At 38.7% G+C, this 25,793-nt stretch overlaps 3 protein-coding genes and 2 non-coding genes across 5 annotated transcripts; 2 read left to right on the forward strand and 3 right to left on the reverse strand.

Moving 5' to 3' along the window:
• Window positions 1–1,749: 1,749 nt before the first annotated feature.
• On the reverse strand, window positions 1,750–2,373 carry LOC141641626 (uncharacterized). Its single transcript, XM_074450280.1, has one exon. The coding sequence runs from the start codon at window positions 2,371–2,373 to the stop codon at window positions 1,750–1,752; it is 624 nt and encodes a 207-aa protein (XP_074306381.1).
• A 4,483-nt stretch (window positions 2,374–6,856) lies between these two features.
• On the reverse strand, window positions 6,857–10,678 carry LOC141643365 (uncharacterized). Its single transcript, XM_074452501.1, has one exon. The coding sequence runs from the start codon at window positions 10,434–10,436 to the stop codon at window positions 7,029–7,031; it is 3,408 nt and encodes a 1,135-aa protein (XP_074308602.1). The 5' UTR covers window positions 10,437–10,678; the 3' UTR covers window positions 6,857–7,028.
• Window positions 10,679–15,058: 4,380 nt separating this feature from the next.
• Window positions 15,059–15,131, forward strand: TRNAE-CUC (transfer RNA glutamic acid (anticodon CUC)). The gene has a single exon. It is a non-coding gene; the product is annotated as a tRNA-Glu (tRNA).
• Window positions 15,132–15,569: 438 nt separating this feature from the next.
• Window positions 15,570–17,610, reverse strand: LOC141643366 (uncharacterized). The gene has a single exon (XM_074452502.1). It carries the CDS (start codon window positions 17,449–17,451, stop codon window positions 15,667–15,669), a length of 1,785 nt encoding a protein of 594 aa, XP_074308603.1. The 5' UTR covers window positions 17,452–17,610; the 3' UTR covers window positions 15,570–15,666.
• Window positions 17,611–25,491: 7,881 nt separating this feature from the next.
• On the forward strand, window positions 25,492–25,564 carry TRNAE-CUC (transfer RNA glutamic acid (anticodon CUC)). The gene has a single exon. It is a non-coding gene; the product is annotated as a tRNA-Glu (tRNA).
• Window positions 25,565–25,793: the final 229 nt, after the last annotated feature.

The raw sequence follows: 25,793 nt of genomic DNA on the forward strand, positions 1-25,793 counted from the left end.
GCGAGCATTGCATGAATATCATCGATAAGACTCTCAGGGATGCTAAAAATACTCATCATATATGTCGGTATCGCTTGGGCCACAGCCTTAATAAGGACTTCCTTTCCCGGTTTGGATAAGAGCTTCTCTTTCCACCCTCTCATCTTCTTCCATATTCTTTCCTTGAGGCTTGCAAAAATGACTTTTTTGGATTTCCCGATAATCGTAGGTAACCCCAGATACTTTTCATGTTTGTCAACTTCCCGAATCCCTAGCAATTCCTTCACCGTATCCCTCATTTGAGACCCCACTTTTTTGCTAAATACCATCTCCGATTTATCAAGATTAATCTTCTGCCCCGATGCTCTTTCGTATTTGCTAATAATGTTAGCTATAGTCGAGCATTCCTCAGTAGTTGCTTTGATAAACAGGATACTAGCTATCATCGGCAAAAATTAGGTGGGATACCCTAGGTGCATCACGACATACCCGCATCCCATGGATAGCCCCTCGCTCCGCCGCATCCCGAAACATATGAGAGAAGGCATCTGCACACAAAAGGAAGAGATAAGGGGAAATTGGGTCCCCTTGTCTAAGCCCTCTACTCGGTCTAACACCTCCAACTGGCCGGCCATTTATCAAGAAAGACTGTGACACCGTTGAAATGCATCTCCGTATCCGCCCTCGCCAAGTATCCGAAAACCCCATTCTCCTCATCACCTCCCCCAAAAAAGACCACTCAACCCTATCGTAAGCCTTACTCATATCCAATTTAAGGGCAATATTGCCTTTCCTCCCCTCTCCCCCCCCCCTCTTCATAGCATGAAATATTTCAAAAGCGACAAGAGCATTATCCGTAATGAATCTCCCGGGTGTGAAAGCGCTTTGGTTCTCCGTTATAACATCATTGAGGAAACCTTTAAGTCTATTAGCAAGGGTCTTCGAAATGATTTTATATAGCACATTGCATAGACTAATAGGGCGGAACTCAGTTACCTTCTTTGGATCGTTGCATTTCGGAATCAAGACCACATGCGTGTGATTAATATGCTCCATATCTCCTCCCCCATTCCACCATTCCCTCACAAAGCTACATATGTCCCTGCCCACCACATGCCAATATTTTTGGTAGAAGAGGGCGTGCATTCCATCCGGCCCCGGTGCTTTGTTGGGGTGCATATTAAAGAGCGCATGTTGGACTTCTTCGTCAGTAACCGGTGCATCCAAGCATTCATTCATAAAAGGTTCTATGACGGGCTTGACACATCTCAATGTTTCCTCACAAGCCACGGGGTTACTTGACAAAAACAGCTGACCAAAATACTCTCCAAAAATGTTCGCGACTTTTTCCTCCTCTGTCTGCCACACACCATCCTCATCTTCAATTCCCTTTATAGTATTTCGTTTCTTCCTCTGTTGAGCTTTGTGGTGAAAGTATTTGGTATTCTTGTCTCCGTCCCGTAACTCACATTTTCGAGCCCTAATGTACCAATAAGTTTCCTCCTGCTGCCTAAGGCTCTCCAGCTCCTCCACAACTTTTTTGTAATGTGCAAGCATGTCAGCCGAAGGTGCTTTCTTTTGCCATGTCACCAGTTCCTCCTCCTTTGCCCTAATCTCCTTTTTCAGGTTTCCAAACTTAGTACGCGCCCAACCTTGGAGTTTCCTAGAGCTGTATTCCACCTTCTCCATCACACTACCACCCCCCACGTGATTCCAAGCCGCCTGGATCACCCCCTCGCACTCCGGGTCCGCCATCCAATACGGTTCGAATCAAAAACGTTGCCCTTGCCTGTGCTGTTCTCCCTCTACCTGTTCATGTATTAGGATTGCACTATGGTCAGAGGAATATAGAGGAAAATTACGAACCACCGCCTTAGGAAAACGTTGGCACCACTCGAAATTTGCAACGGCACGATCAAGCCTTTCTCTTATAACAGTACCATCCCCTCTCCCTCTCTGCCAGGTGAAGATATTGCCATAGAAACCCAAATCCTCCAGAGCACACTCATCAAGAGCTGATCGAAAAGCATCCATTTGTCGCTCGCTCCTAACCACGCCACCCTCCTTCTCACTGTCACAAAGGATCTCATTGAAATCACCGAAGAGAACCATGGGGTCTGCATTATTTCTACACAACGCATTCAACATACTCCAAGTTTTATGTCTATTCGCCACTTCAGGCCACCTGTACACACCTATCGCTTTCCACAAAGTTCCACCATCGCTCCCCACCACCTTCATAGCAATATGATGCCTGTCATAAGAGAGGAGTTGGGCATCAATGTCCTTCCACCAGAAACCTAAACCACCAGACCTTCCATTACTACTAATACAAATTCCAGACAAAAAACCACATTTATTCCTAATTTTTTCCAATCTACTCGCACTAATCATTGTCTCCATAACGAAGACAATGTTTGGGCTCTCCCTCCAACACCAATCGCGACTTTAATTTAACTTGCAATGTTTTTCTGAGTTTAAGCTTTTAAGAGCAAATTTTCAATAAATTTATCTATTTATAGTTTAGGCTATTGGAAGTGGCTCCTCGGTCGGATTATTTTCTGGTTCAAGTTGAAGAAAAGTTGGTTATTTTAGAATTATTTCTAGGTCATTTCGATCAATTTTTCGAATCGGGCCATAGTTTAAGTGGTTTAATATCAGTTGATTTTCATCAAGGATGTCTTTATGCCTGTTTACCATTCTGTGGGCTTATTTACCAAGGCCCATGGCATCAGCAGTCTCAATGGTCTAACGGTGTTTCTCTTGCTACTTGGACTAATATTTTGATATGTACTTTTTTTTTATACTATTTAGGTCCGGTTCTTTTCGGTTTATTTTCAGCTCACTTCAGTAACTTAGCTTTATTCAGTTTAGTTTAGTTCAGCTCCGTTCAGTTCAGTTTAACTCTAAAACCAAAAAGAACAGGGTCTTAAAAGTTAGAACTAAATATATAATATTCTTAATACGGTGGGACTGCAAAATGTTCAATTATTTCAAATCGAGATTTCTTAAACAACATAAAGTATCATTTTCATTATCGCATACAATGTATCGTTATTAAAATCGCGATCCGGGTTGTACGCTCTATGATCCAAAATGTAAAAAATGGTTCAAACCATGGCATGATTGTTTAGACTCAAGTAGGATCACATAAAACAATACAAGATCGTTTAGGATCGATGTTAAGATCGTTAAAGGCTCATTTATGCTCTAATTTTATAACACTGAAGATTTCCGCTTCATTAACAACACTTTTTTCACTAAACTTCATAAAATATTTTACGAATTAATATTTTCACGTAAGATTGTTTACCCAAGATATTTGTAACTTATCCTCGATTAGATTCTTCGATTCAACTATCCAATTCTCCCACTCCACCTGCGATCCAAAGTAAGATTTCGACTTGAACGCCCTTGTTTATAGCTATATTAAGAGTTTTTTTGTCAAAAACTACCTAATATTTAGCTCATTTTCATAAATACTACCTAAAATTTTTTATTTTGCGAGAAACTACCTAAATTTTCTTGACTTTTTTCAGACACTACCAAATTGAAAAATCCGATCAAATTAGACAAAATTCTAACTCGAAAACATTGTTTTTGGCATTGAACATACATTATTTACAATACTTAACCACCGCCAACTGTTTTGATTAGTTCTACTAACACATTTATTTCAATTTTTTTTACTACAATTTTGATTAGTTTGGCCGAGATTGTGACTAATTTGGACAAAATTATGATTAATTCGATTGGCATTTTGACTTATTTGTCGGAATTTTAGTTAATTTGGAAAAAAAATTGTCGAATTTGCTCATTAATTTCAATTTGGTAGTTTTCGACAAAAGTAAAAAAAATATTAGGTAATTTCTCGCAAAATTAAAAACTTTAGGTAGTCTTTATGAAAATAAGGTAAATGTTAGGTAGTTTTTGACAAAAAACTCCTATATTAATAATCGTACTCCGTATCAAATAAAATGCACTCTGTCAATAATCAATACAACTTACAATCGATGGGGACGTTACATGCATTATAACTGTAATTTGAAAAAATTCGAGTAAAAATGGTGTGGGGACTGAAACCAATAAAGATGACGAGTAAATTGTGTTACTATCAAGTCAGTTACTGACAATGTGGCAGTAAAGCATGTGTGCAGTTGCAGTGAGATTATTTCTAGCAACCTGAAACCCACAACACAAAACCCAGAGCAGTAATTAATGAAATTTAAAGCCTGTAAATTTTTTAAAAAGTTTTACTCAAAATTGAAAAGCCGAAACTCCAAAATTGAAGTTTTAGATATTCCATTTAAACGCATAAATACCATTAAATTCCTATCAACAGTTATAGAGGGCAGGTACCTTAAAAACTCCAATTTTTAATCAATGGTCCAAGGCTTTTTCATGAGTCTCATTAACCAGTTGTATATGTTGTACGGTGTAGAATCTGAGCTTTGTGATAAAGTATCTGAGCTTTATGTTAAAGAATATGAGTTTTATTAGAAAGTATTGAACTTATCCATTTACACATTAAAAACATGAACTTTAAATTAGCTCAGAAAGAATACATATAAGCTCGGATTCTTATACCTTGGTTGTACCATGCTTATGGTACAACTGGATGTATAGTCCTATTTGTGCCTTTGGATGATGCTATTAAATTAATGTATTGTGACTATACTTTTTCAGAAATCTACTTATATCTATAAAATCTTTTTGCAATTGTCATGCCCACGTACATTTATAACGTAATGTTCGAGATAGGTTGAAATAACCTATTTTTTCGGCAGTTATTATTTCATAAATACAATACAATCTTACAATCAACACGGTCTAATAAACGAATCGCTCGTTTAAACGGTCTAATCAACCATTTGATTAAGAATCATACAAGCGAATCAAACGATAATATTGTATGTGTTGCATTTTAGTAAATCGAGTCAAGTGATCATATTAGGTCAACCTAGCTACCATCTCGAGTCGAGTCGTATCGTTATTGGATCAGGTCTTTTCGGGTCAATTGATGTACCGGGCTGAGTTATTATCGATTCTACTTACTTATCGTATTATCGGGTCTACTTACAGACAAGTAACATTAGGTAGGTAACACACAAATTATGCGTGCATGAAAACATCGGAAGAAGGCTTACTAGAGTTACTACTTAATTAAGAAGTCCAAAACCTTGAAAGCAGTGAAATTTGACAAGTACTTCCTCCATTCAACTCCAAACTACCATAGTACACTTTTCACGTTTGCCAACGCATGTTTTGCGCGGTAAATATCATTAGCTACGTATATGCAAAAATTATAAAAGTTACATATTTTTAATATACTCGTAAAGACGAATCAAATAAGATCCCACAAGAATATATTTTCACTTATATATTGAGAGAAAATTGCAATTGAAGATTCATTTGTGAATAGTATGCAAAAACCAATATGGTAGTTTGGAGTTGAATGGAGGAAGTATTATTCTAACTTGGAATTACGTCGTACACTACATGTTAGATTGTTAGATGTTGATACAACGTACAGCAACATCTAAACCACGCTTAATTACTAGTAATGGAGTATCCTCTTTGCTAATTAAGTAGACTCCCTATTATTAAGACCTAGACATTAACGGTAACACTGTCAGCTTTACCTTCAAGTTGTCCATTTCCCTATGTCTTTCCCATTTAATGCTTTCTCGCACTTCCATGCTTTTTTATCACTTGCTTCCTCATTTCTCGCTTCCTAATTACGGAGTACTCTTTTTTTTCCATTTTTATTATACTGCCTTCAAATCCTTATACGGAGTAGTACATTTTATGATTTTATCAATCTCTACCAATAAATGAAATACGGAGTAGATTATAATAATAGATCGTTTAATCGTTTATGAGGGATGATTATGTTAAATCATGTAACGGGTCTTGGCCGCATCCCAATAAAAGAGAGAGAGAGAATCCGCTTCATACGGTTAAGGAGGTGCCACTCTAAAACCAATTGGCATTAGAGGAAGTAGCCCATTATCTTATAAAGTGGTAACTTCTCTCCTCTTTTATCAACGTAAGACACTCATGTGAGAATATATGGGTGGTTTTCTTCACAGATTAACACAAGGATAACGCCGTGTTGCAAGCAGCGGCGGAGCCAAGAACGGGGACAAAAAAATTTAGCGGGGACGAACGTATAATTTCATAAGTTCAATTTGAAAAAACTTCAAAAATTTAACTAAAAATTTTGAATTTTTCCAATTTCAGTGGGGGCGAGTGCCCCTACTAGCTTCCCTCTTCACTCCCCCAGTGGTTGCCGTATACATCTAACCTCCCCTTTTCTCGTAACTTGTAAACATCCATAATTCACCTAGGCAATATCTTTGTAGTATGGTCAGGATTTAAACTTAACGTATGCAAAAATATTTCAGCAAAGGTGAACGAATGTTTTATAAGAAAAAATAGTAAACAGTTCAAAACTTTAACTTTTTTCTCTACCCGATAAGGACAAACGCTCCTAAGTCCTAATAGCCCTCCCTTGCCTCTACCACAACACAACTGTCTCGAAACACAGCGTTTTGCTGATTCTATAGGACACCCAAAATTGTAATTTAGCCTACTATCATCTTACCAATATGTTTCCCTGACCAAAATCCGACACTCTCAAAAGTTAAAACACAACGGCTATATTTCTTGCCACATGACCAAATCAGAATTATTTTTGTCATTTGGCGGGAAACAGAGTTGTTGGTCCCACAATTTAACTTACCTATTCTATGGGTCTCTATCGTTGACTGTGAAGCTTGAAAAACTTGCATTTATTTGATCCTTACTTTACACATGTGGACCCAAACTTTGAGCCGGATTATAATGCCCCACGAAATTAAACTACGTTCAAAAATAGAGAACACACCAACCATAATCCATAACTCACGGGAAAAAAGTTGAAAAATATTCATACTACAGTCTACAATCATTAAATTCATCAACAACTACACTAATTTTAAAAAACAAAATTAAAAATTAAAAATTAACGCAACAATTGGGTTTCGACCTTGGGTTAACGGGCGTGTTTAAACGGGTGAATGGTGCGAGGTTGGGTCAGTCGATGAGGGGATATCGGGTCCAACTCGACAACCCTCTAGCATAAACACGATGTCGGACATATTGGGTCTGTCCTGAGGGTCTGGTGCAGTACATAGCAAGCCTACTTTAATGCCTAATAAGAATTCTTCCCATTCTGAGGATTCCGGGTCTAGTTCGAGTAATCCGGGTTCTAGGAGTTCTGTAACTTGACCGCGTTGAAGCTGTCTTTTGACCCATTTGACTATATCCTCGTCTTGAGTAAACATTACAGGTCTTTTTCCTGTTAGAAGCTCAAGCAGGACAATGCCAAAGCTATAGACATCTGATTCCTTTGTCACAACTCCGGTCCCACCTCCCTCGGGTGAGACGTAGCCTAATGTTCCGACTGAGGTTGATGACGTGGAGGGCTCGGCTGGGGTTGTGACCATGAGCTTGTCTAGCCCAAAATCTGATAAATGTGCCTCGAAATCAGCATCAAATAACACGTTTTGAGGTTTTACGTCACCATGTACCAGTTGAGACGTATGCAAAAACGCTAGGCCACGAGCAATCCCCAATGCAATTAGGTGCCTCATAGGCCAATTAAGGACATGACCGTCTTGGTGACTCGCTTCTTGTAGGAGAGTAGCAAGGTTCCCGTTAGGCATGTAGTCGTACACCAACAGTCTTAGGTCAGGTGGACCAGCATAGTACCCACGAAGGACTGTGAGGTTACGGTGCTTCACTTTCCCTAGAGCTTCCGCTTCTTTCTTGAACATGGTCTCATCGAGTGACCCGTCAGGGAGTCGTCTAATTGAGAGAACCATTCCATCATTGTAGCTAGCCTTAAAGAGCAGACCATACTTGGTCCTGCTAAGGACATTTTCTTCATCGAAATTTCTCGTGGCTTCAATGGTCTCAGCTAATGTGATCTTGTTATTGAACATAACAAGCTTTGGACCGCCACTATCACTACTACCTCGGCCAGTACTTGTGGTTCCAGAACTAGCTCTAGCTGGGCTACGTTTCTTCTCTTTTGTCCCGTTTTCTCTTAGGGTTTTCCGCCATCTGACCAGGCTAAACACGTAAAAGCAACAGCAAAATGCTAATAAGCATGTTCCCCCAAGGACTATGACTAGCAGCCATGTGAGACGCCTCTTAGCAGCTTTATTTAATGGGCAACTCTTAGCTAAAGGCTTCCCACACAAGTGCTGGTTACCAGCATATAATGACGGGTCAGTGAACCTAGAACCGAGCCCACTTGGTATCTCTCCCTGAAGGTTATTTCCCGAGACATTGAAGTAGGTCAATGTCGGGATGGCTGTGAGATTATCAGGAATCACACCGGTCAAATCGTTTTCTGATAGATCAAGTATTGTCAAATTGGCCAAATTTGAAAATGAAACCGGTATGATTCCAGAGAGGTTATTTCTCTCAAGAATCAATGAGTTGAGAGCAGAGCAATTGGAGAGTTCTTCAGGGATTTGACCAGACAAGCCATTCCTCCTTAAATCTAGCCGGCTCAAACCCGAGAGATGAGAAACATCTGATGGGATTTCACCAGTCAGAGAATTTGATCCAAGTTCAAGAACCTGTAAACTAGAGCAATTCCCAATCTCAGGCGGTATAGAACCCGAAATATGATTATTGGACATTGAAAGGACCACCAAAGAATTAAGGTAACCCAATGTGGATGGTATATGACCACTGAAGTTATTAGAGCTTAGATTCACATAAGTCAAACCCAACAAACTGCTAAAACCCTCAGGAACATCACCACTCAATTTGTTCTCTTGCAATGCAACAACCTGTAAATTAGGCAAACCCGAAATTTCCGAAGGCAACTCCCCAGTTAGATTCTGCTTACTCAAATCCAAAGTACTAAGCTTGTACAGATTTCCTAAGCTATCAGGGAACTTCCCAGAGAACCCATTTCCACTCAAGTTCAACACGGCAAGCTGATCAAGATCCCCAATAGTAGCCGGAATCTCACCCGAAAACCGGTTCCCACCAAGGTTTAATGTGGTCAAGTTGCTCAACCTCATCAACTCCACTGGTATGCTACCATTCAAACTGTTCTCACTCAAGTCAAGACCTTCAAGCCCTGATAAACCACCCAACCTCACAGGAACCGGCCCCGAAAAATGATTCCTACTAAAGGAGAGCGTCTTCAACCCTCTCATACCGCCCAAAAACTCCGGCAACAAGCCCGAAAAATGATTCCCACCAAGATCAAGAACTTGTAAAGAAGTCAAGTTCTTGATCTCAACAGGCATATTTCCAGTTAAAGAATTATTTCCCAATCTCAACTCCTCCAAATTCACAAGCTTACCAATTTCTCTAGGAATTAACCCAGACAATAAATTACTAGATAAATCCAAATTAACCAATGTATTCAACTTCCCCAACCAAGTGGGTAAATCACCCTTGATTTGATTCCCTTGAAGAACCAAAACCCGTAAATTACTGACACACCCATTATCCAAATTCCCCAGTTCATCAAACCCATTAAATCCCAAATCAATAACCCTCAAACTCGAATTTGAACCCAAACCCGAAACCTTACAGAAAACACTGCTGGGAACATTGCCGGAGAGTCGGTTATTCGCTAAAGAAATAGCCTGAATCTCCGGCAACGCAGGAATACCCGCTGGAAGAACCCCAGCGAGCGAATTCCTATCAGCACTAAAATGCACAAGCTGCGTACAATTAGACAATGCAGCCGGTATCGGCCCAGATAAATCATTACTGTCTAAATACAAGTACTTCAACTCTTGTAAAAGAGAGAAAGAGGCGGGAATTTGTCCGGTAAAATTATTACCGGACAAATTCACGACCTGAAGACGCATAGCTGCTGTCCACTGGACAGCAGCGACGCGTCCAGAAAACGAGTTATAAGAAAAGTCAAGGAACCGTAGCGAGGGAGGTAGTAAATCCGGGAGGGGACCGGAGAGGGAGTTGTGTGACAGGTCAAGGACGGCAAGAGAGGAGAGATTTGAAAATGAAGGCGGGAGGGGACCAGAGAAAGAGTTGGAGTGGAGGAATAAGGAGGAGAGGCGGGTGAGGGAAGCGAGGGAGGAAGGGAGAGAGCCGTTGAGGGAGTTGGAATGAAGGGAGAGTGTGGTGAGGTGTGTGAGGGAGGAGATGAGGGGGGAAAGAGGACCGGAAAGGTGGAGGGAAGGGAGGTGGATGGAGGTGACGTGAGTGGAAGTGCAGGTGATGCCATGCCACGTGCAGGGGGAGGAGGAAGGGGTGAGGGTTGGGTCCCAGGAAGAGAGGGAGGAGAGGGGGTCGTGGAGAGCGGATTTAATTGATAGGAGGGCGGTTATTTCGGGATTCGAGATGGAAACGATGAGCGGAATGAGGAGGAGGAAGAGGAGCAGGTGGAGGTGGTGGTGGTGGTGTGGGAATGTCATGGTGTGGAGGAGGTGTTTAGGGAGCAGACATGTTTGAGAAAGTTGAGTTTGGTTTTGTGGGAAGAGAGTAGTGAGTCAAGTGTGTGTGTGTGTGTGTTTGGAAACTGATGAGCGAAACGGAAGTGTTTTAACAAGGGGAATCTTTGCTTTATTTAGCAGCTGCTTGCCTGCTGGTAGGAGTGACGGAAAGGTTTCTATTTGTTTAAGAGTTTCGAATTTCAGGGGATGTGACTTGTTAGAATATGAATATCAATATGAATATGAACAGTGCAATAGTCCAATTATGTAAAAAATACCGTGTAAGATTGTCCGTCTTATTCTAGAATGTGTGGAATATCAAAATGCCACCATTTGTAGAGTAGCAACTCCCAAGTGGAGGTATCGAAGAGGAGTGAAGCTTCCTAGTTCCTACAAGAGGATTCTTCCCAATTTACACAACACCCTTTTAAATGAAATAACGTTTTTCTTAAATGAATGTTATTAATTAATTCATTGGCCAAGAATCAATTACTTACTAGGATGGTGAGCACGGTTACTAAATTAATTACTACGATTAACTGATTAACTCTGAATCAACCGTCAATCCTACGGGAATGTTGGCGGATCAGTTTAGGCTGCACTTTAACTCACCATGTCTCTTAACAATGAATTAAACTTTAACCTAATCAAAAAGTTATTCAAATTTCCTATATTTGTATTCCCTATTTCTTGCTATTTGAAATGATTTTTCACTTTAACTTTAAAATACCTTGTTAATGCCGATTAATTCATTTTCATAATAATTGACAGTAAGTCGGTACCAAAAGTTGGACGTAAATAGGCCATTACTAGAACTTTGAAATTCAATTTCGCTGTTTCCTAACGCAAAGTCTCATTTAAGGCGAAACTATCCGTCTTAAACTTAAAATATGTTAATTATCATATCACTCATATATATATATAAAACAAACATATTACTTTTCCCTATATATTTTTAAAACATGTTAATTATACTTGACTCATCTTAAGACTTATGGAGTCTTAGTAGCTCTCTTATCACATAATTGGTCATCCCTCATGGAGGATCCAGGTAACAAATCCCACACACTTGGTTGAGCAATGTCTGAGGTGAGGGTCCACCAAAATTTGAAGTCATATTTGTAAATCAGTGATCTAATCTAATAACCTAAATAATTTATAGAGGTTTGTTTCTTAAATTAGTGCAGAAATTACGTGGATGTATGGCTGTATATTACTCACTCTTCTTTGTCTTTCTCTTTCAAACATTTGTTTCACTGTTTTATTCTCCATTGCCTTTTCCTTGTTCGAATTCTTACCTTTACACTTTGACAATAAAGTCGGAACAAGTCAAATTCTTACTGCTAATTTGACGTCTCCTTTTCTCAAAACTCAAATAATTTCCTTTTACTAAAAAAAAGAAACTATTGCAAAGTGGGTAAAACTCATTTCATACATTTGACCTCCTTTTTTGTCGAACGTATACTCACTTTCTCCCAATAAAAATTCTTAACGATTGTCTTTTTCAAATATTTAAGATATTAATTAAACTAATGTATAAAGTTTATTTCTTCTATTTCACAAATTTTCACAAATTTATGATCATCGCCATCCAAGGTTACGAGGGAGTCATGAAAGGGGTGGGTCAAGTGATAACCCAATGAAAAAAGAAGGTCATGTGATAACCTCTTCTCACCAAATCGGCCCTTCTTCATGATCTAGTGGAAAATGAGTCTTAGGAAGTGAAAAATACTTGAATGAAATGATTGGGAAAGTAAAAAATGTTGGACAAGTAAAAAAATGCCAAAATAATAAAAATAGATTTAAGAGTTAATAGGTTGGTGACCTAGTTAACTTAACTCTTTGGATGAGGATGATTTTTACTTGCCGTGAGTTTTGTAAGAGTTCTTTGGTAATGTAAAAAAAGTAAAAACACACTTAATCAAAGAGGGTTTTGAATGAAATTGCATTATGTGATCACATAAGCTTCAGACGGACTCGATGTGATCATTTTTATGGTCATATACGGCCTCTTTGAAGCCTTCGGACGGAATAAGCCGTCTGAAGTGAGATCTACTGTTGATTAATAGGGTTAATTTTGAAAAGTAAAGGGCTACAAAATTGATTGATACTGATTCTGCAATCACTTCACTCTTTAACCTTTAATACTTTATATTTTTGTTAGAATGTATAATGCATTCATCCTCTTTGAATTTATGTCAAAATTCAAACACAAAATTAACAGAATTTCAATAGATGTTATCTAATTAGAAAAGTTGGGTCCACTATGATCCATATCAGTCCACTATATGTAGTAGATAGACTTTATTAACATCTAACAATTTCACACCAATGGACTGACCCTTTTGGGATGCAACCAATTTATGGTTGCTTGGTAGGTAGTATTTCTCATATTCTAAATTAAAGTTGCTCTCTTCCAAAACACTCTATTTGACATGTTTTGTTTAAAGTTTTGTATCAATTTGTCACACTTTTAGTAAAGAATTAAAGTGAGTGTGTATATTGTTAAGGTTTTGCATCAATTGTCATATTTTTAGTCATACAATTTGTTTCGTTATCGAACTTTTGCTCCAATCCACCCTATTTGACAATAACCCAAACCCATGTCTGGATATCAATGCATTTTGTGTGTAACTGAGGGTCACAAGAAAATACTAATAATTGCATCAAACATGTAAACAGAGAAACGAATAATATTTACCTGTTTGACAAATACCTTCAATGTTGCACAATCTAGGGAAGCGAGAAGCAGAACGGCGTATTCAGTTAGAAAGAGCAGAGGAGCTAGTTCAGATATGTAGAAGCCATCCAGAGAAGCATATAGGTTATCAATGAGGTCATAACTTCGAAACTTCTGAACCCTTTTAGCAGAGGTATTGCAGGAATAATAGATACCACCAGAAAGGTACCTAAGAGCCATGAGAAAATATAGGGTCCAGCATGAGAAACAAGTTTCAAGAGTTGGTATATAATAACGACATTACAACTGTCTCAAGGGCTCCCCCAAACAGCGGACTAAGAGGGTGATCCACTGTACATAGCCTTAACAATGTGTTAACTAAGAGATGATGTTTATGGATGACATGGAATGACTGATATTACATTATAAAAGGAAAGGAAGCCATTAGCGAGAAATTTAGCTTTATTCCATCAAATTTAAATCAATGAATGATGAGTCTTGGGCTTCCATTGAAGTGGAATTATGGATTGTAAGTATAAAGGACTAAAGGCTAATCGCCCCTTCGGATCCAACTGTCATGGTCTAACTTTTTTGTGACGGAGATTTTGATTATTTGGAGCACTAGGATTTGAACTTTTGAAGTGAGGGAATATGACTATGATGTTCCAAGTTCAGTTCATCATCAATTCTTTTATGGTTGAAGGATGTGTGCGGTCTACAAACTGAATAACAGACAAGGAGAGGTCAAATGTATAGAAGCTTTTCAACGAGACAGCGCTGATTTAAACTCAGTAAATTAGACACTGGATGAAATAAGAGCATTAAGTTCTCACATGCTGATAGAAATTTGGTTTTATTCAAGTTCAAAGAATGAAAAAAGAAGCTGATCACATGCATGTTGGCCATAGCAAAACAAGTAAAAAGAAGTATAAGAGTAATCATATCATATAGCACATACCCATTACCCATAGAGGAGAACACGTAGTTTGCTCCGCAGATTTCTATGAAGGAAATATACTGAAGCCAATGAAGGAAAAGGGCAGTTAAGACACCAAGCACTAAGAAATATGAGTAGATGTTTTCACAATGAATTTGGTGTCTGCAGGAGTCCGGAATCTGCTAATGACTGCCTGCACATAACGGGACTGCGTCAAACCTCATACTTTCTTTTTAATTTGAAATTTTGGCCGCCTCTTTTCATGAAACTGCTGCATAATTATTTCATTATGAGCTGCTTCAATGGCATCAACACTTGGTTGGTGACAAATGTATTTTTGTAACAGAAAGTTCCTTGTAGCTTGAATTTCTTCCTCTGAGGCTTCACTGTTAATACCAAGTCTTTTGTATTACCCTAATACGAAACCTGATACAGTGATACATCACCATTTATCATAAATTATTTTCCAGAATTCAGTCCTGAACTGTAACCAAACTTATATCATGTACTGTATTTACATAGCATGAGTAAATCTTCACTGCAACATTTGGTCGAACAAGTGACGGTCAACTAAAAAACAACCTTTATCCAGCAGTCACTTCCGAAAAAATCGAGATTTACCCACTAAAAACAAATAATAACGGCTAAATGGCTAATTGAAGGGGTTTATATACAAGTACGAAACAAATAAGGTTGTTCATAACTCAAAGATCATGACATCGATCGGAAATTATGCTTGAGTTCGATAAACCAATTAATTCATACTCTATCAAAACGAGGGACACAAACAATTTACACTTTCACCTTATCATTCCTCAACAATAACACAAAGGAGAAATAACCTCAAATTACGAATTTTTCCTGTGGTTTTGGTCCGCTCAATTGATTCTGCAACCGCGCACGTATGCGTCGCATAGAAAGTAAGAAAACCACGTCACTTCAAGTAATATTAGTATATTACGCTTTGAGCTTTAATAGAGTCAACAATCCGTTGTAGTCTAGTTGGTTAGGATACTCGGCTCTCACCCGAGAGACCCGGGTTCAAGTCCCGGCAACGGAATTTCTTTTTTAGACTATATTTCCCGGATTTTACACGTGATTAGCAATTTAGCATCGTAAATAGAAAATTTACACTCTTCCTGATATTTTCACTTGATTTTTTATTTTATTTTAAATAACGCCTTGATAACATAAAATTTCCATTTTAACTCATTTATTTGAACATAATTCGTTACAACTGCAAGTGTGCAAGTGAACGAGTAAAGAAATGGAGGTCCATTACTTATCAACTACAAGAACTACTCCCTCCATCCTGATCATTTGTTAACGTATTTCATTTTAGTGTGTCTCGTTTATTTGTTTACTTTTCTATATCAGGAAGGTTCTACAAGTAATTTGATCCCTCAATGAGACTATTGTCCGCTTATCACCTACTCTTTTCTTGATCTTTGTGTCATAAACAAAGGTAAAAAAATGACTGATACAGAGGGATTGGAGGAATACAACTTAAACCTCTTCATTAATAATAGAGCTACTTTGAGGGAAGTTGGACTACATTAAGCTTTTAGCAATACATGTTTTGAGACCTTGGACTACTACGAATGTTTACAAAGAGGAAGGGGAAGACCACAAAGTCCAGGATTACCAAAAAATGCAGAAGCAGGAATATTTAATCTATGATCAGGAATTTTCCCACTTAATCTATTCCTTGACACATCAAACACTTTCAACTTCTCCAAATTCAACACTTTCTTCGGAATACTTCCACTCAACTCGTTACTCGATATCACAAGTGTACTTAATTCCTTGGCATTTCCAAGTTCTTCGGGTATTTTCCCTGTAAGCCGGTTGCCTGCCATTGCTAGCACTTCCAATCCCGTCAACTTCCCTATCGACTTTGGTATCGATCCTCCTAACGGATTATTTGATAAGATCAAGGACATTAACAATGGTCCCACGGTTGTCTTGTTACCAATGTTACGATCAAGCGGCCCTGAAAACATGTTGCTAGACACGTCGATGACTCTATAGGCCTCGCCTTCTTTGTCGAAAACATTGTTCAATGGGCCATAGAAGTTGTTGTTGTGAAGATCAAGGTATGCAAGATTAACAAATTTCTTGAACTCGACTGGAATGGTGGAGTAGAAATTGTTATTCGACAAGTTTAGGGTATTTAAGCCCATGCTTGCCATCCATGAAGGCAGTTTACCACTGAGCTCATTACTTGACAAATCAAGGTAACTAACCCGTGATGACGATAACTGACGTGGCAACTCGCCTTTAAGTCCGGTTCCGGCTAATGCTATTTGATTGAGGGAATATTTTGTCAAGATCCAACGCGGGATTGTGACTAGTGCTAGTGGATTATATGATACTTCTAGATTTATTAATGTATCTATTTTCGCTAGTTGAGTAGGCAAAGGACCGACAACCTGGTTTCGTGTTATATCCAAGGTTTGTAGGCTCTTGAAATTGCCAAAACTAGTTGGGATTTGGCCTATGAAGTGGTTGTTAGACAAGACTAGATCAAGTAATTTGGGAAGATACCCTAAAGTTGAAGGTAGTTTCCCAGTGAGTTTATTGTCATTAAAGTACATGGTTTCTATTTTGGTAAGATTGCCTATGGAATTTGGTAAACTGCCTGTCAGTTTATTATAACCCAAATCAATATGTTGTAGAGATATAAGTTCGCCAATGGTAGAAGGAACGTGTCCGGTGAGTTTGTTGCCAGAAAGGGATAGATATTCTAATCGAGAAAGTTTACCTATGGATTCAGGTACGCGTCCACTAATTTTATTTTGACTTAGAAATAGTTGAGAGAGCGACTTCATTGATTGAAAAAGAGAGTCGGGTATGATGCCAGAGAGTTCATTCGCATTAAGGCTAAGGACTTGTAGCTTTTGGAGGCGGCTAAATGACTCGGGTATGGAGCCACTTAGTTTATTTCCATTAAGGAAAAGATGGGTCAAAAGTGACAATTTGCCTAGCTCTTGCGGGATTGAACCATGTAGGTTTTTAAGGTCGCTAAGGTCAATAAGTCGGAGATAAGTTAGGTTACCTAGGAAAGGGGAGAGTGTACCACTCATAGACGCGGTTTTCCACACTGGGTCTCCAGACTCCTGGTAGGAACCTGTGATGTTAATAACTCTTCCGGTGGCTGAGTCACAACCCACACCCTCCCAACGCGTGCAACAGTTTGTGTTGGATACCCATGTCCGAAGTAGATTGGATGGGGTCGTCGTGACTCTATGCTTGAAATCAAGCAATGCCTCTTTGTCTATGGCATTGCAAGATTCTACCAATATGGTGCCGGAATAGAAGAATGTGGTAGTTGATATGTAGAGGGAAAATAGAAGTAGGAAGTTCCTAAATATTTTCATGATAATCGATTGATATAGTTAAGGATGGATTAGTGTATTACATGTAGTAGTGGACTATTGAAAAACTAAGGAGCCTGTTCATGATTCATCTATTTATGTACGCTCTTTACTAGTGGCCTAGTGGGTATGAACTACTACAAAGTAGTGTGTAAATGCGTGTGTAGCAAGTGACCATTAATTAGAAGAAAGTCTTCATAGAATACGTGTACGCCAGTACCGGGGATAGTATTGTATATTGCTCCATAGTCCCTCTTATTCTGTGGTTCTTAGGATTTTGTGATCCCACATTTCTTCTATTACTTTCTATAAGCAGTTGTGTAGTTAGGATTGTTCAAGTATGGGGTTAATTTTTTTGAAGGAAAAAATCAATTCATTAATAAAACGCCAAACGGCACTTACAAAAGATAGGTATAATTAATAGAAACCGAAGGACAAATTTCTCCTGTAAAACTCCGGATCTCAAAACATGATATGACAATTCGGCTCGTCCTTGTATCGCTCTCTTCATGTAGCTTTTAAGGGGATCTTTCGTTTGATTCATTGATGGAGAAAATTTACCTGCTGCTGGCACCATAGATCGCTGACGAATAACGCATATCCATTGTAGAGTCGTATGATGAATCATCAACAAATCGCTCTTATCTATAATTCCAAAAATAATACTAAACCCTAGAAAGACAAGGACTGAAAAAACTCTGAAAATAGAGACGGAAAAACAGATCTCACCAAAAGGGGACTTTTATTGATTAATTCATAATATTTCATATTAGTAATTGATAAACAAAACTATTTGAGGGGCTTACCATCAATCAATGATCGATGGAAGCCCCAGATTTGATTGATGGAGGTTAGGGTTTTTTTAGAGAGAAGGATGAGAAAAATTACTCAAACCCTTATTTTGATAAATGTAATAAGTATGGGGTTAATTTTAATGTAATTGTTATTCGATTTTTTTTTATTATAGTCTTAAACACAAAGTTTTCAAGTTTAGACAAATTTAACTATAAAAACGTCAATAGTCGAAAAGTTGTGGGGGTCTTGACTTATGCATGGCTACGCCATCGTTTATACTATATCTTTTGGATGAACACCCTGAATTCAATACCACGACATTGCTTTTGTATGGTTAAAAACCTTATTAGAAAAGTAAAATATCAATTTACCAATATTGAGTTAACCATAAGTTAGAAATATCATTATATTACGTATGAAGAAGATATGAATTGTATATATGAAAGTGATGATTACAATAGGAAGATTACAAGGCTATTTATAATATAAGCTAGTGTGTGAATAGGGTAACATATCACTACAAATAAGGAGAAGATTAAGCTAGAATATAAACAATAATTTGTTAGCTAAATTAGAGGAGAATAATTAGAGACCTAATTATTCTTGGTTGACTTCTCTACATCCCCCGCATGATGGACTAAGGGTGTTTATTGATCCGGGACCGGACCAAACTCTCTGGACCGAAGACCAAATAAGGGTTAAGAGTTGGACCGAGGACCGGACCATATTAATATTGGTCCGGTCCGGTCTGGACCATAAATACACGTGGACCAGACCGGACCAGACCAAACTCCCTGGACCGAAGACCAAATAAGGGTTAAGAGGTGGACCGAGGACCGGGCCATATTAATATTGGTCCGGTCCGGTCTGGACCATAAAAACACGTGACCGGACCGGACCAAATGGACCAAAGTGGACCAAATATTATTGTCATTGACATGTTTTAGCATATAAAACTAGAACTCGAGAAATTCGTAATGATCAAAATAAACAACATTATTTTCTTACGAGATTTAACTACATAAATACACATCTTTTAATACGTGTAAACAAAGTAGAAAATAAAATCAATAATATTACAAATTTAAAAATTCTTTTATTACATAACTTCGGTCCATGGTCTGGTCCTAGATGGACCGTGGACCGGACCAAACAAAATTCAGTCCGGTCTGGTCCGGACCAAATGGTCTGGTCCGGACCACTGAGTGAACAGCCCTAAGATGGACGGCCTTGGGGAAAGTCCGATCTTGGACATAAGCATTTGGAACCGTGGACGATGCAAGGGCTTCGTGAGAGCATCCGCAAGTTGGTCATCATTAGCTATAGGTACAACACGTAGGGAGCCAGCTTGGACCTTTCACGGATAAAGTGGTAGTCAAGTGCGAGATGCTTCATGCGTGAATGGAAGACGGGATTAACACTTAGATTTATAGCACCAATATTGTCGCAATACACGACAGGCGGAGCAACGACCTTGAGGCGTAATTCAGTGAGCAGATTGTTGAGCCAAATAAGCTCAGCAATAGCATTGGCGACTGAGCGGTACTCGGCTTCTGTTGAGGAGCGGGCCACTATTCGTTGCTTTTTCGAACTCCGGGAGATAATATTTCGACCCAAATAGACAACATAGGCGGCTGTTGAGGTGAGATCATTGGGATTACCACCCCAATCAGAATCGGAGTAAGCATAAAGGCTAAGTGGAGATTGACGATAGATGGTAGTGTCAGGAGGGGATGTGAGGGAGGTGGAGAGGGAGGTGGTGTCGTGGTAGTGTCAGGAGGGGTGGACGTGGGAGTGGAGTGGACAGAGGTAGTAGGGGAGGTGGGTTCGGTTGTGGGATAGTCAGGGGTGGGAGGATCAGGGGTAGCAGGTGGTGGTTGGTCGGGAGAGGGGGTCGTGGCAGCAGGTGAAGGGATGGGAACGGAAATGTCGCACCATTCAGCCGACGTGGGGAGGGGATCAATTGGTTTCGTGGTAGCAGCAAAGGGATAGGTCGAGTCTACAAAGCGGACATGACGGGAGCTGTATACCCGGTTTATAGATGGGTCGAGGCACAGGTAGGAGTGTTGGGAGGGCTTGTAACCAATGAAAAAACAAGCGATGGACCGGGCCTCGAGTTTATGGTGGGTGTATGGACGGAGCCAAGGGAAACAAAGACTTCCAAAATTATGAAAGTTTTTGTATTTGGGGTGTTGGTGAAAAAGTAGGAAATATGGAGATTCGTTTTTGAGAGTGGGTGTAGGCATGCGGTTGATGAGATATGTGGCGATTTGGAGAGCATACGACCAATATTGTAAAGGCATGAAGGCATGTGCGAGAAGAGCTAGGCCGGTGTCTACTATGTGCCGGTGTCGTCGTTCCGCAAAACCATTGTGTTCCGGTGTGTGAGGGGGAGACGTGAGGTGCTGTATCCCGAACTTGGCAAGGTCGGGTTTTAATTTCTCAAATTCTCCACCATTGTCGGAGTAAAAGGTGAGTATGGGGCGAGAAAATTGTTTCTCGACTAGGGATTTAAATGCGAGAAAGGTAGGATGGGTGTCAGATTTTTTCATTAATGAAAATAACCATGTGAATTTAGTAAAATGATCAACGAAAATAACGTAATATTTGTAGTTATTAACCGAGTGAATTGGTGATGACCATAGGTCACTAAATATTAAGCTAGAATATAAACAATAACTTGTTAGCTAAATTAGAGGAGAATAATTAGAGACCTAATTATTCTTGCTTGACTTCTCTACAACGTATGCGTGTTTTGTATTGACAAATGAAATTAGGAAAGTATCGGTCACTTTATCAATGATTTACTTAGACCATGCCCAAGCAAGGTGTAATACCCGCCCTTTTAGGGACCCTTTGACCATCGTTGACTGACCTGGGGAGCGGGAATAGCCTTAGAGTTAAGTGCCGAGGTCATCTGGAGTTGAGTTGAAAGAGTGGTACTCGATAGAGTAGAGGCTACTCGATCGAGTAGCTAGGTTACTCGATCGAGTAGGGGGTTACTCGATCGAGTATGTTGGGTACTCGATCGAGTGCCCAGTTTTCAGCGAGGGTTTTATATCGCGTTTTGTTAAATCCGCAAATCACTTCCGCCACTTTCTTCTCACCCTTCAGTCGCCCCTTTCCCTTCCCTTCACCTTAAAAACCTCCATGGATGCCTTTTGAAGATTCTTGAGCCTTAGGAGAGCGTCTCTTGAGTCGGGTAGCGGTCTTTTCTTTGAGTTTCCCCTAATAGGTATGTCATATTCATCATCCGTGCCTTTGTTTCTATAGTTAGGGTTTTGCTTGTAGTAATAGATATTTGCATGATGGTAATAGGCTTGGCTTGTGCGCTGGATACTTTGTTTGTCGGCATGGATTGGTTGCGGATGCGTAAAGGTAGGTTCGCACTCGGTTTCTCGTAGATGGTCTAGTGTGTCGAATATTGTGGTTGTGTTGTGTTTGGTTGTCTGCTATAATTGTGGTATTGTGATGGTTGTGGTTGTTGTTGATGTTCTCGAGATGCGTTCTCGGCTGAGTGGGGTCACTTGCGGGAGTGGCTTCACGCCCTAGTTTCGCCCTTCGTGGAACCCGCCACGAAAGGGGATGTGCACATTAATGGGACAGGGTTATCGCTCGTATGATGAGCGGGGCTTAGGTGGGAACGGCTGCGGTCCCCCCCTGGCGGTGGTCGGGTCCGGTGGGACGATCGATGTGTCCGGGTTGGATTATTGTGATTATGGTTGGGATTTGTTGTCATTGTTCGTCTTTGTTAATTGTAGTTGCCATTGTCTTGTCTTATCTCGATCTTGACCTTGTTTGGTTGTTTGTTTGTTATGTGTCTGCCGTGATCCCTTATGGTGAGCAGTCGGTCTTAGCAGGTGTTGACGTTGTGGATAGCTGGAGTCCGGGCAGGGATGAGTCCTCACGAGATATGATGGTCATAACGGGTAGTCTTTGAGTTGTACCATGTATTGTATTTTGGTTTGAATCACTTGTAATAAAGCTTAATAGTTCTTTTATTGACGTTTGATAACTACTTTCCTCGGGTAACCGAGATGGTAACGCTCTTATATGCTAAGGAAGGCCTAGTTAAGGCTCCTCTGGATATGGGGGTGTTACACAAGGTCACCAACTGGGTCGTGACCTTGTTGGGTCATGCTAATGACGGTAATTAAGGAGTGTTAAGGTGGTAATTTGGTGACCTTGAATAACTCAGGGTCACCAGGTGACCTTGAGGAAGAATTGGTGACATTGTTGGTGACCTTGTATGTGGCATCATCTGGTTAGTTGCTGGACACAGATGAACGAGGAAAAAAAAAGGACGTATGCAAATCCCTAATTTTGCACATCAACACTCCTCCTTTCTCCTGCAAAAAAAAAAGAGATAATTTTAATATGAAAATTAGGATTACATACCATAGCAAGAAAAAATAAAATACAAGCATATTTTTTTTTGAGTCACTTTTAAAATTACCTATTGAACAAACTCAGTTATGACTGATTTTGGAACCTTTTTTTTAGCGAAAAAACACAAATAAATGACTGATTTTGATTGTGAGTTAAATAAATCTGATCAATCTCGCAACAATGTAAGTCGATTTATTGATCTTGCATCAATCTCGCAACAATATAAGTCTGATTATTAATTATTAATCATCAATCTCGCAACAACTATGTAAATGTAACAAGATTTGGATTATTAATTTTCATTCATCGCAACAACTATGTAAATCTCGCATCAATTCCAACAATGTAAATGTAACAAGTAAACGATTTAACAAGATTTCGATTAATAATCAGAAAATAAATCAGAAAGCGGGATGAATGAAAACGATTTAACAAGAATTTACCTGCATGAATGAAATCGGGATGAATGAAATTGATGAAATCCCCAATCAGAAAACCAATCGAAATAAAACCCAAATTTATGAATGATATAGCAATTTATGAATGATATAGCAATGAATGATTATATGAATGGGATTTTTGGGGTTTTTTTGGGTTTAGAGTGTCGGTTGGGATGAATGTGTATGGATAGATGGTTGGTGAGATGAATGATGATATGAATGTGTGGATAGAGATGAATGCTAATATTTTGTTGTATTTTTCATCGTTTTCTATTTATTTTTTAATAAAAAATTGTATTTTTATGAAAGAATTGAGTGGTTGACGAGTTGGGTTGGTTGAAATATTTTCTAAATATTTATGTAAATATTGCTTTCTGTTTTTTTACGTAAATCGTCAACTAATATTTTAAATACGATCACCAATATAATCGATATATCGTCAATAGAACTAATAATAGCCATTGGTTTAATTATAGCCATTAGATTAGAGATATAGCCAACGTCTTTCGATAAAGTTTATTTATTGCTAATAATTTTTTTTAATGTACACTATAAAATTAATTTACTTAACATATTTGAGTAGAATTTATTTTAAAAATGAATAGAATAACTTAGTTGTAGTATGTTATTAATAATAATTGTAAAAATAAGAGAGATGTTTTGGTGGGTTAGTGAATGTGGTAAATGATTGAAAATTTTGGAAAGTGGAAAAATGATTGAGTTGGAGATCTAGGTCGTGACCTTCTGCCTGAGAGGGTGAAAGTTGGTTAAGATTAATAAGGTGCGATTAAGAGGAAAATGTTTGGTGACCCGATTAAGGTGACTTTCTGCTTGGAGATGGTCTTAGTGTAAACTGTAATGTAGACTACCTCATTTATAGACAGAGTATATAATTATTTTATTTGTTTAGTAATTGTCTTACGACTTACGAGATATAACACATGGCCAAAATGAATAGAATTATTAAATGAGCCTTAACCTCTATTAGATCTTGGGAGCCTTTATTTAAAATCTCACATTTTTAGCATCAATTAGTCTTGCTGAAGACGGTTGGAGCAAGTGACGGATAATGTCACTTACAAAACGGATAGGGGGACAAGGTGGGGGCACCCTATGTGCTTTCTTCTCACCTCTATTTGGGTCATTTATGAGGAAAAATGGTATCCGTCACTCCAAAGTGACGGATACGTGCCGTCACAAATGAGATTTTGTGTTTTAGCTGATGGCATGGGAAAGTCGTGCATTATCCCTTTCTCAAACCTAAAAGAGATTCAGAGAGCATATTAAGATATAAATATCATTAATTGGACGTCGATTTAAATTTGGTTGAGATGGAACTTTTCCCAAATAAGTAATAGAGTGTTATTGGCTGATGCAACTTTAAAAAATTCGAGCAATTTTTTCTTAAATTGGTTTTAACTAAAACGAGAAAATCATCACCATTTTATAATATAAAAATACTCAAAAAATTTAATGATATTTACATTTTATCATAAAATGATATAACATTTTATTCGTTTTAATTTCTAACGAATACTACGAGTCTGAATGAAAATTCGCCAAAAGGTTCAATAGCCCGTCTCATTGAAGACGACCACTATTCGCCACAAGTTAAAGACAGATAGTGATACTCTCACAAAATGCAAGTGGGTAGGCAAGTGGGGCCGTGGGGTATCCATATCCCACTTGCACTATCCATTTGTATTTTATAAGGGGAAAAATATCCATCTTCAGTTTGTAACAGATAATCTTCGTATTGAATGAGAATTTGTGAAGGTTTAAGCTCAAACGATGTCACGTGACCATGTGTCCCTGTGCATCTTCTCACCAAAAAATCAAACAATGTCACGTGTGCATGTGCATCTTCTATTGGATCTTAATCGAAGACACTGCGAATCTTCTCACCAAAACTTCACAATACTCTCACTCGTTAGGAAAAATGTGCAGGATTTTCTGTGGTTAACGTACCTCTATAAAGTTGTCACGTGACCATGTTTCACAATTTTTCCAGAACTTTTTTTATAATTTATTGTAAGTTTACGACGGATCAAGTTTTATATTTCTTTCATTTTATTCAATTTTATACATTTGCTTTATACATTATATAATATTCATTTTTTTTTTTATATCTTTAATTACATATTAATAAAAATTATAAAAATTTGATATTCACAATGTATTAGGCAAGATAATTTAAACAAGATCTCACATAACTATCTTTTATGTTATACCCCCTCTCATCCAAACCAAAGATTACATTTAACATTATTACGCTTATCGATGCGCATTTTGTAACGTGAATATCTTTAGTTACACGCTAGTACAAAACGGACGGACGACAATTGTCGCTAAGATGGAACAATAAGCGAACATTGTGAAGATGCTAATTTTTAATTATGCTTCAGTAGTGTATCAACAATCCGTTGTAGTCTAGTTGGTTAGGATACTCGGCTCTCACCCGAGAGACCCGGGTTCAAGTCCCGGCAACGGAATATTTTTTCTTTTTATTCAACATGCATGTCACGAGCTTGGAGTCTTGGGCTACTATGAATGATTACAGAGAGGGAGGGGAAGACCACAAAGTCCTGGATTACCAAAAAATGCAAAAGCAGGAATATTTGATCTATGATCAGGAATCTTCCCACTTAATCTATTCCTTGACTGCTTGACACATCAAACACTTTCAGCTTCTCCAAATTCAACACTTTATTCGGAATACTT

Source organism: Silene latifolia, chromosome 2 (genome assembly GCF_048544455.1).
Source record: "Silene latifolia isolate original U9 population chromosome 2, ASM4854445v1, whole genome shotgun sequence".
NCBI lineage: Eukaryota > Viridiplantae > Streptophyta > Magnoliopsida > Caryophyllales > Caryophyllaceae > Silene > Silene latifolia.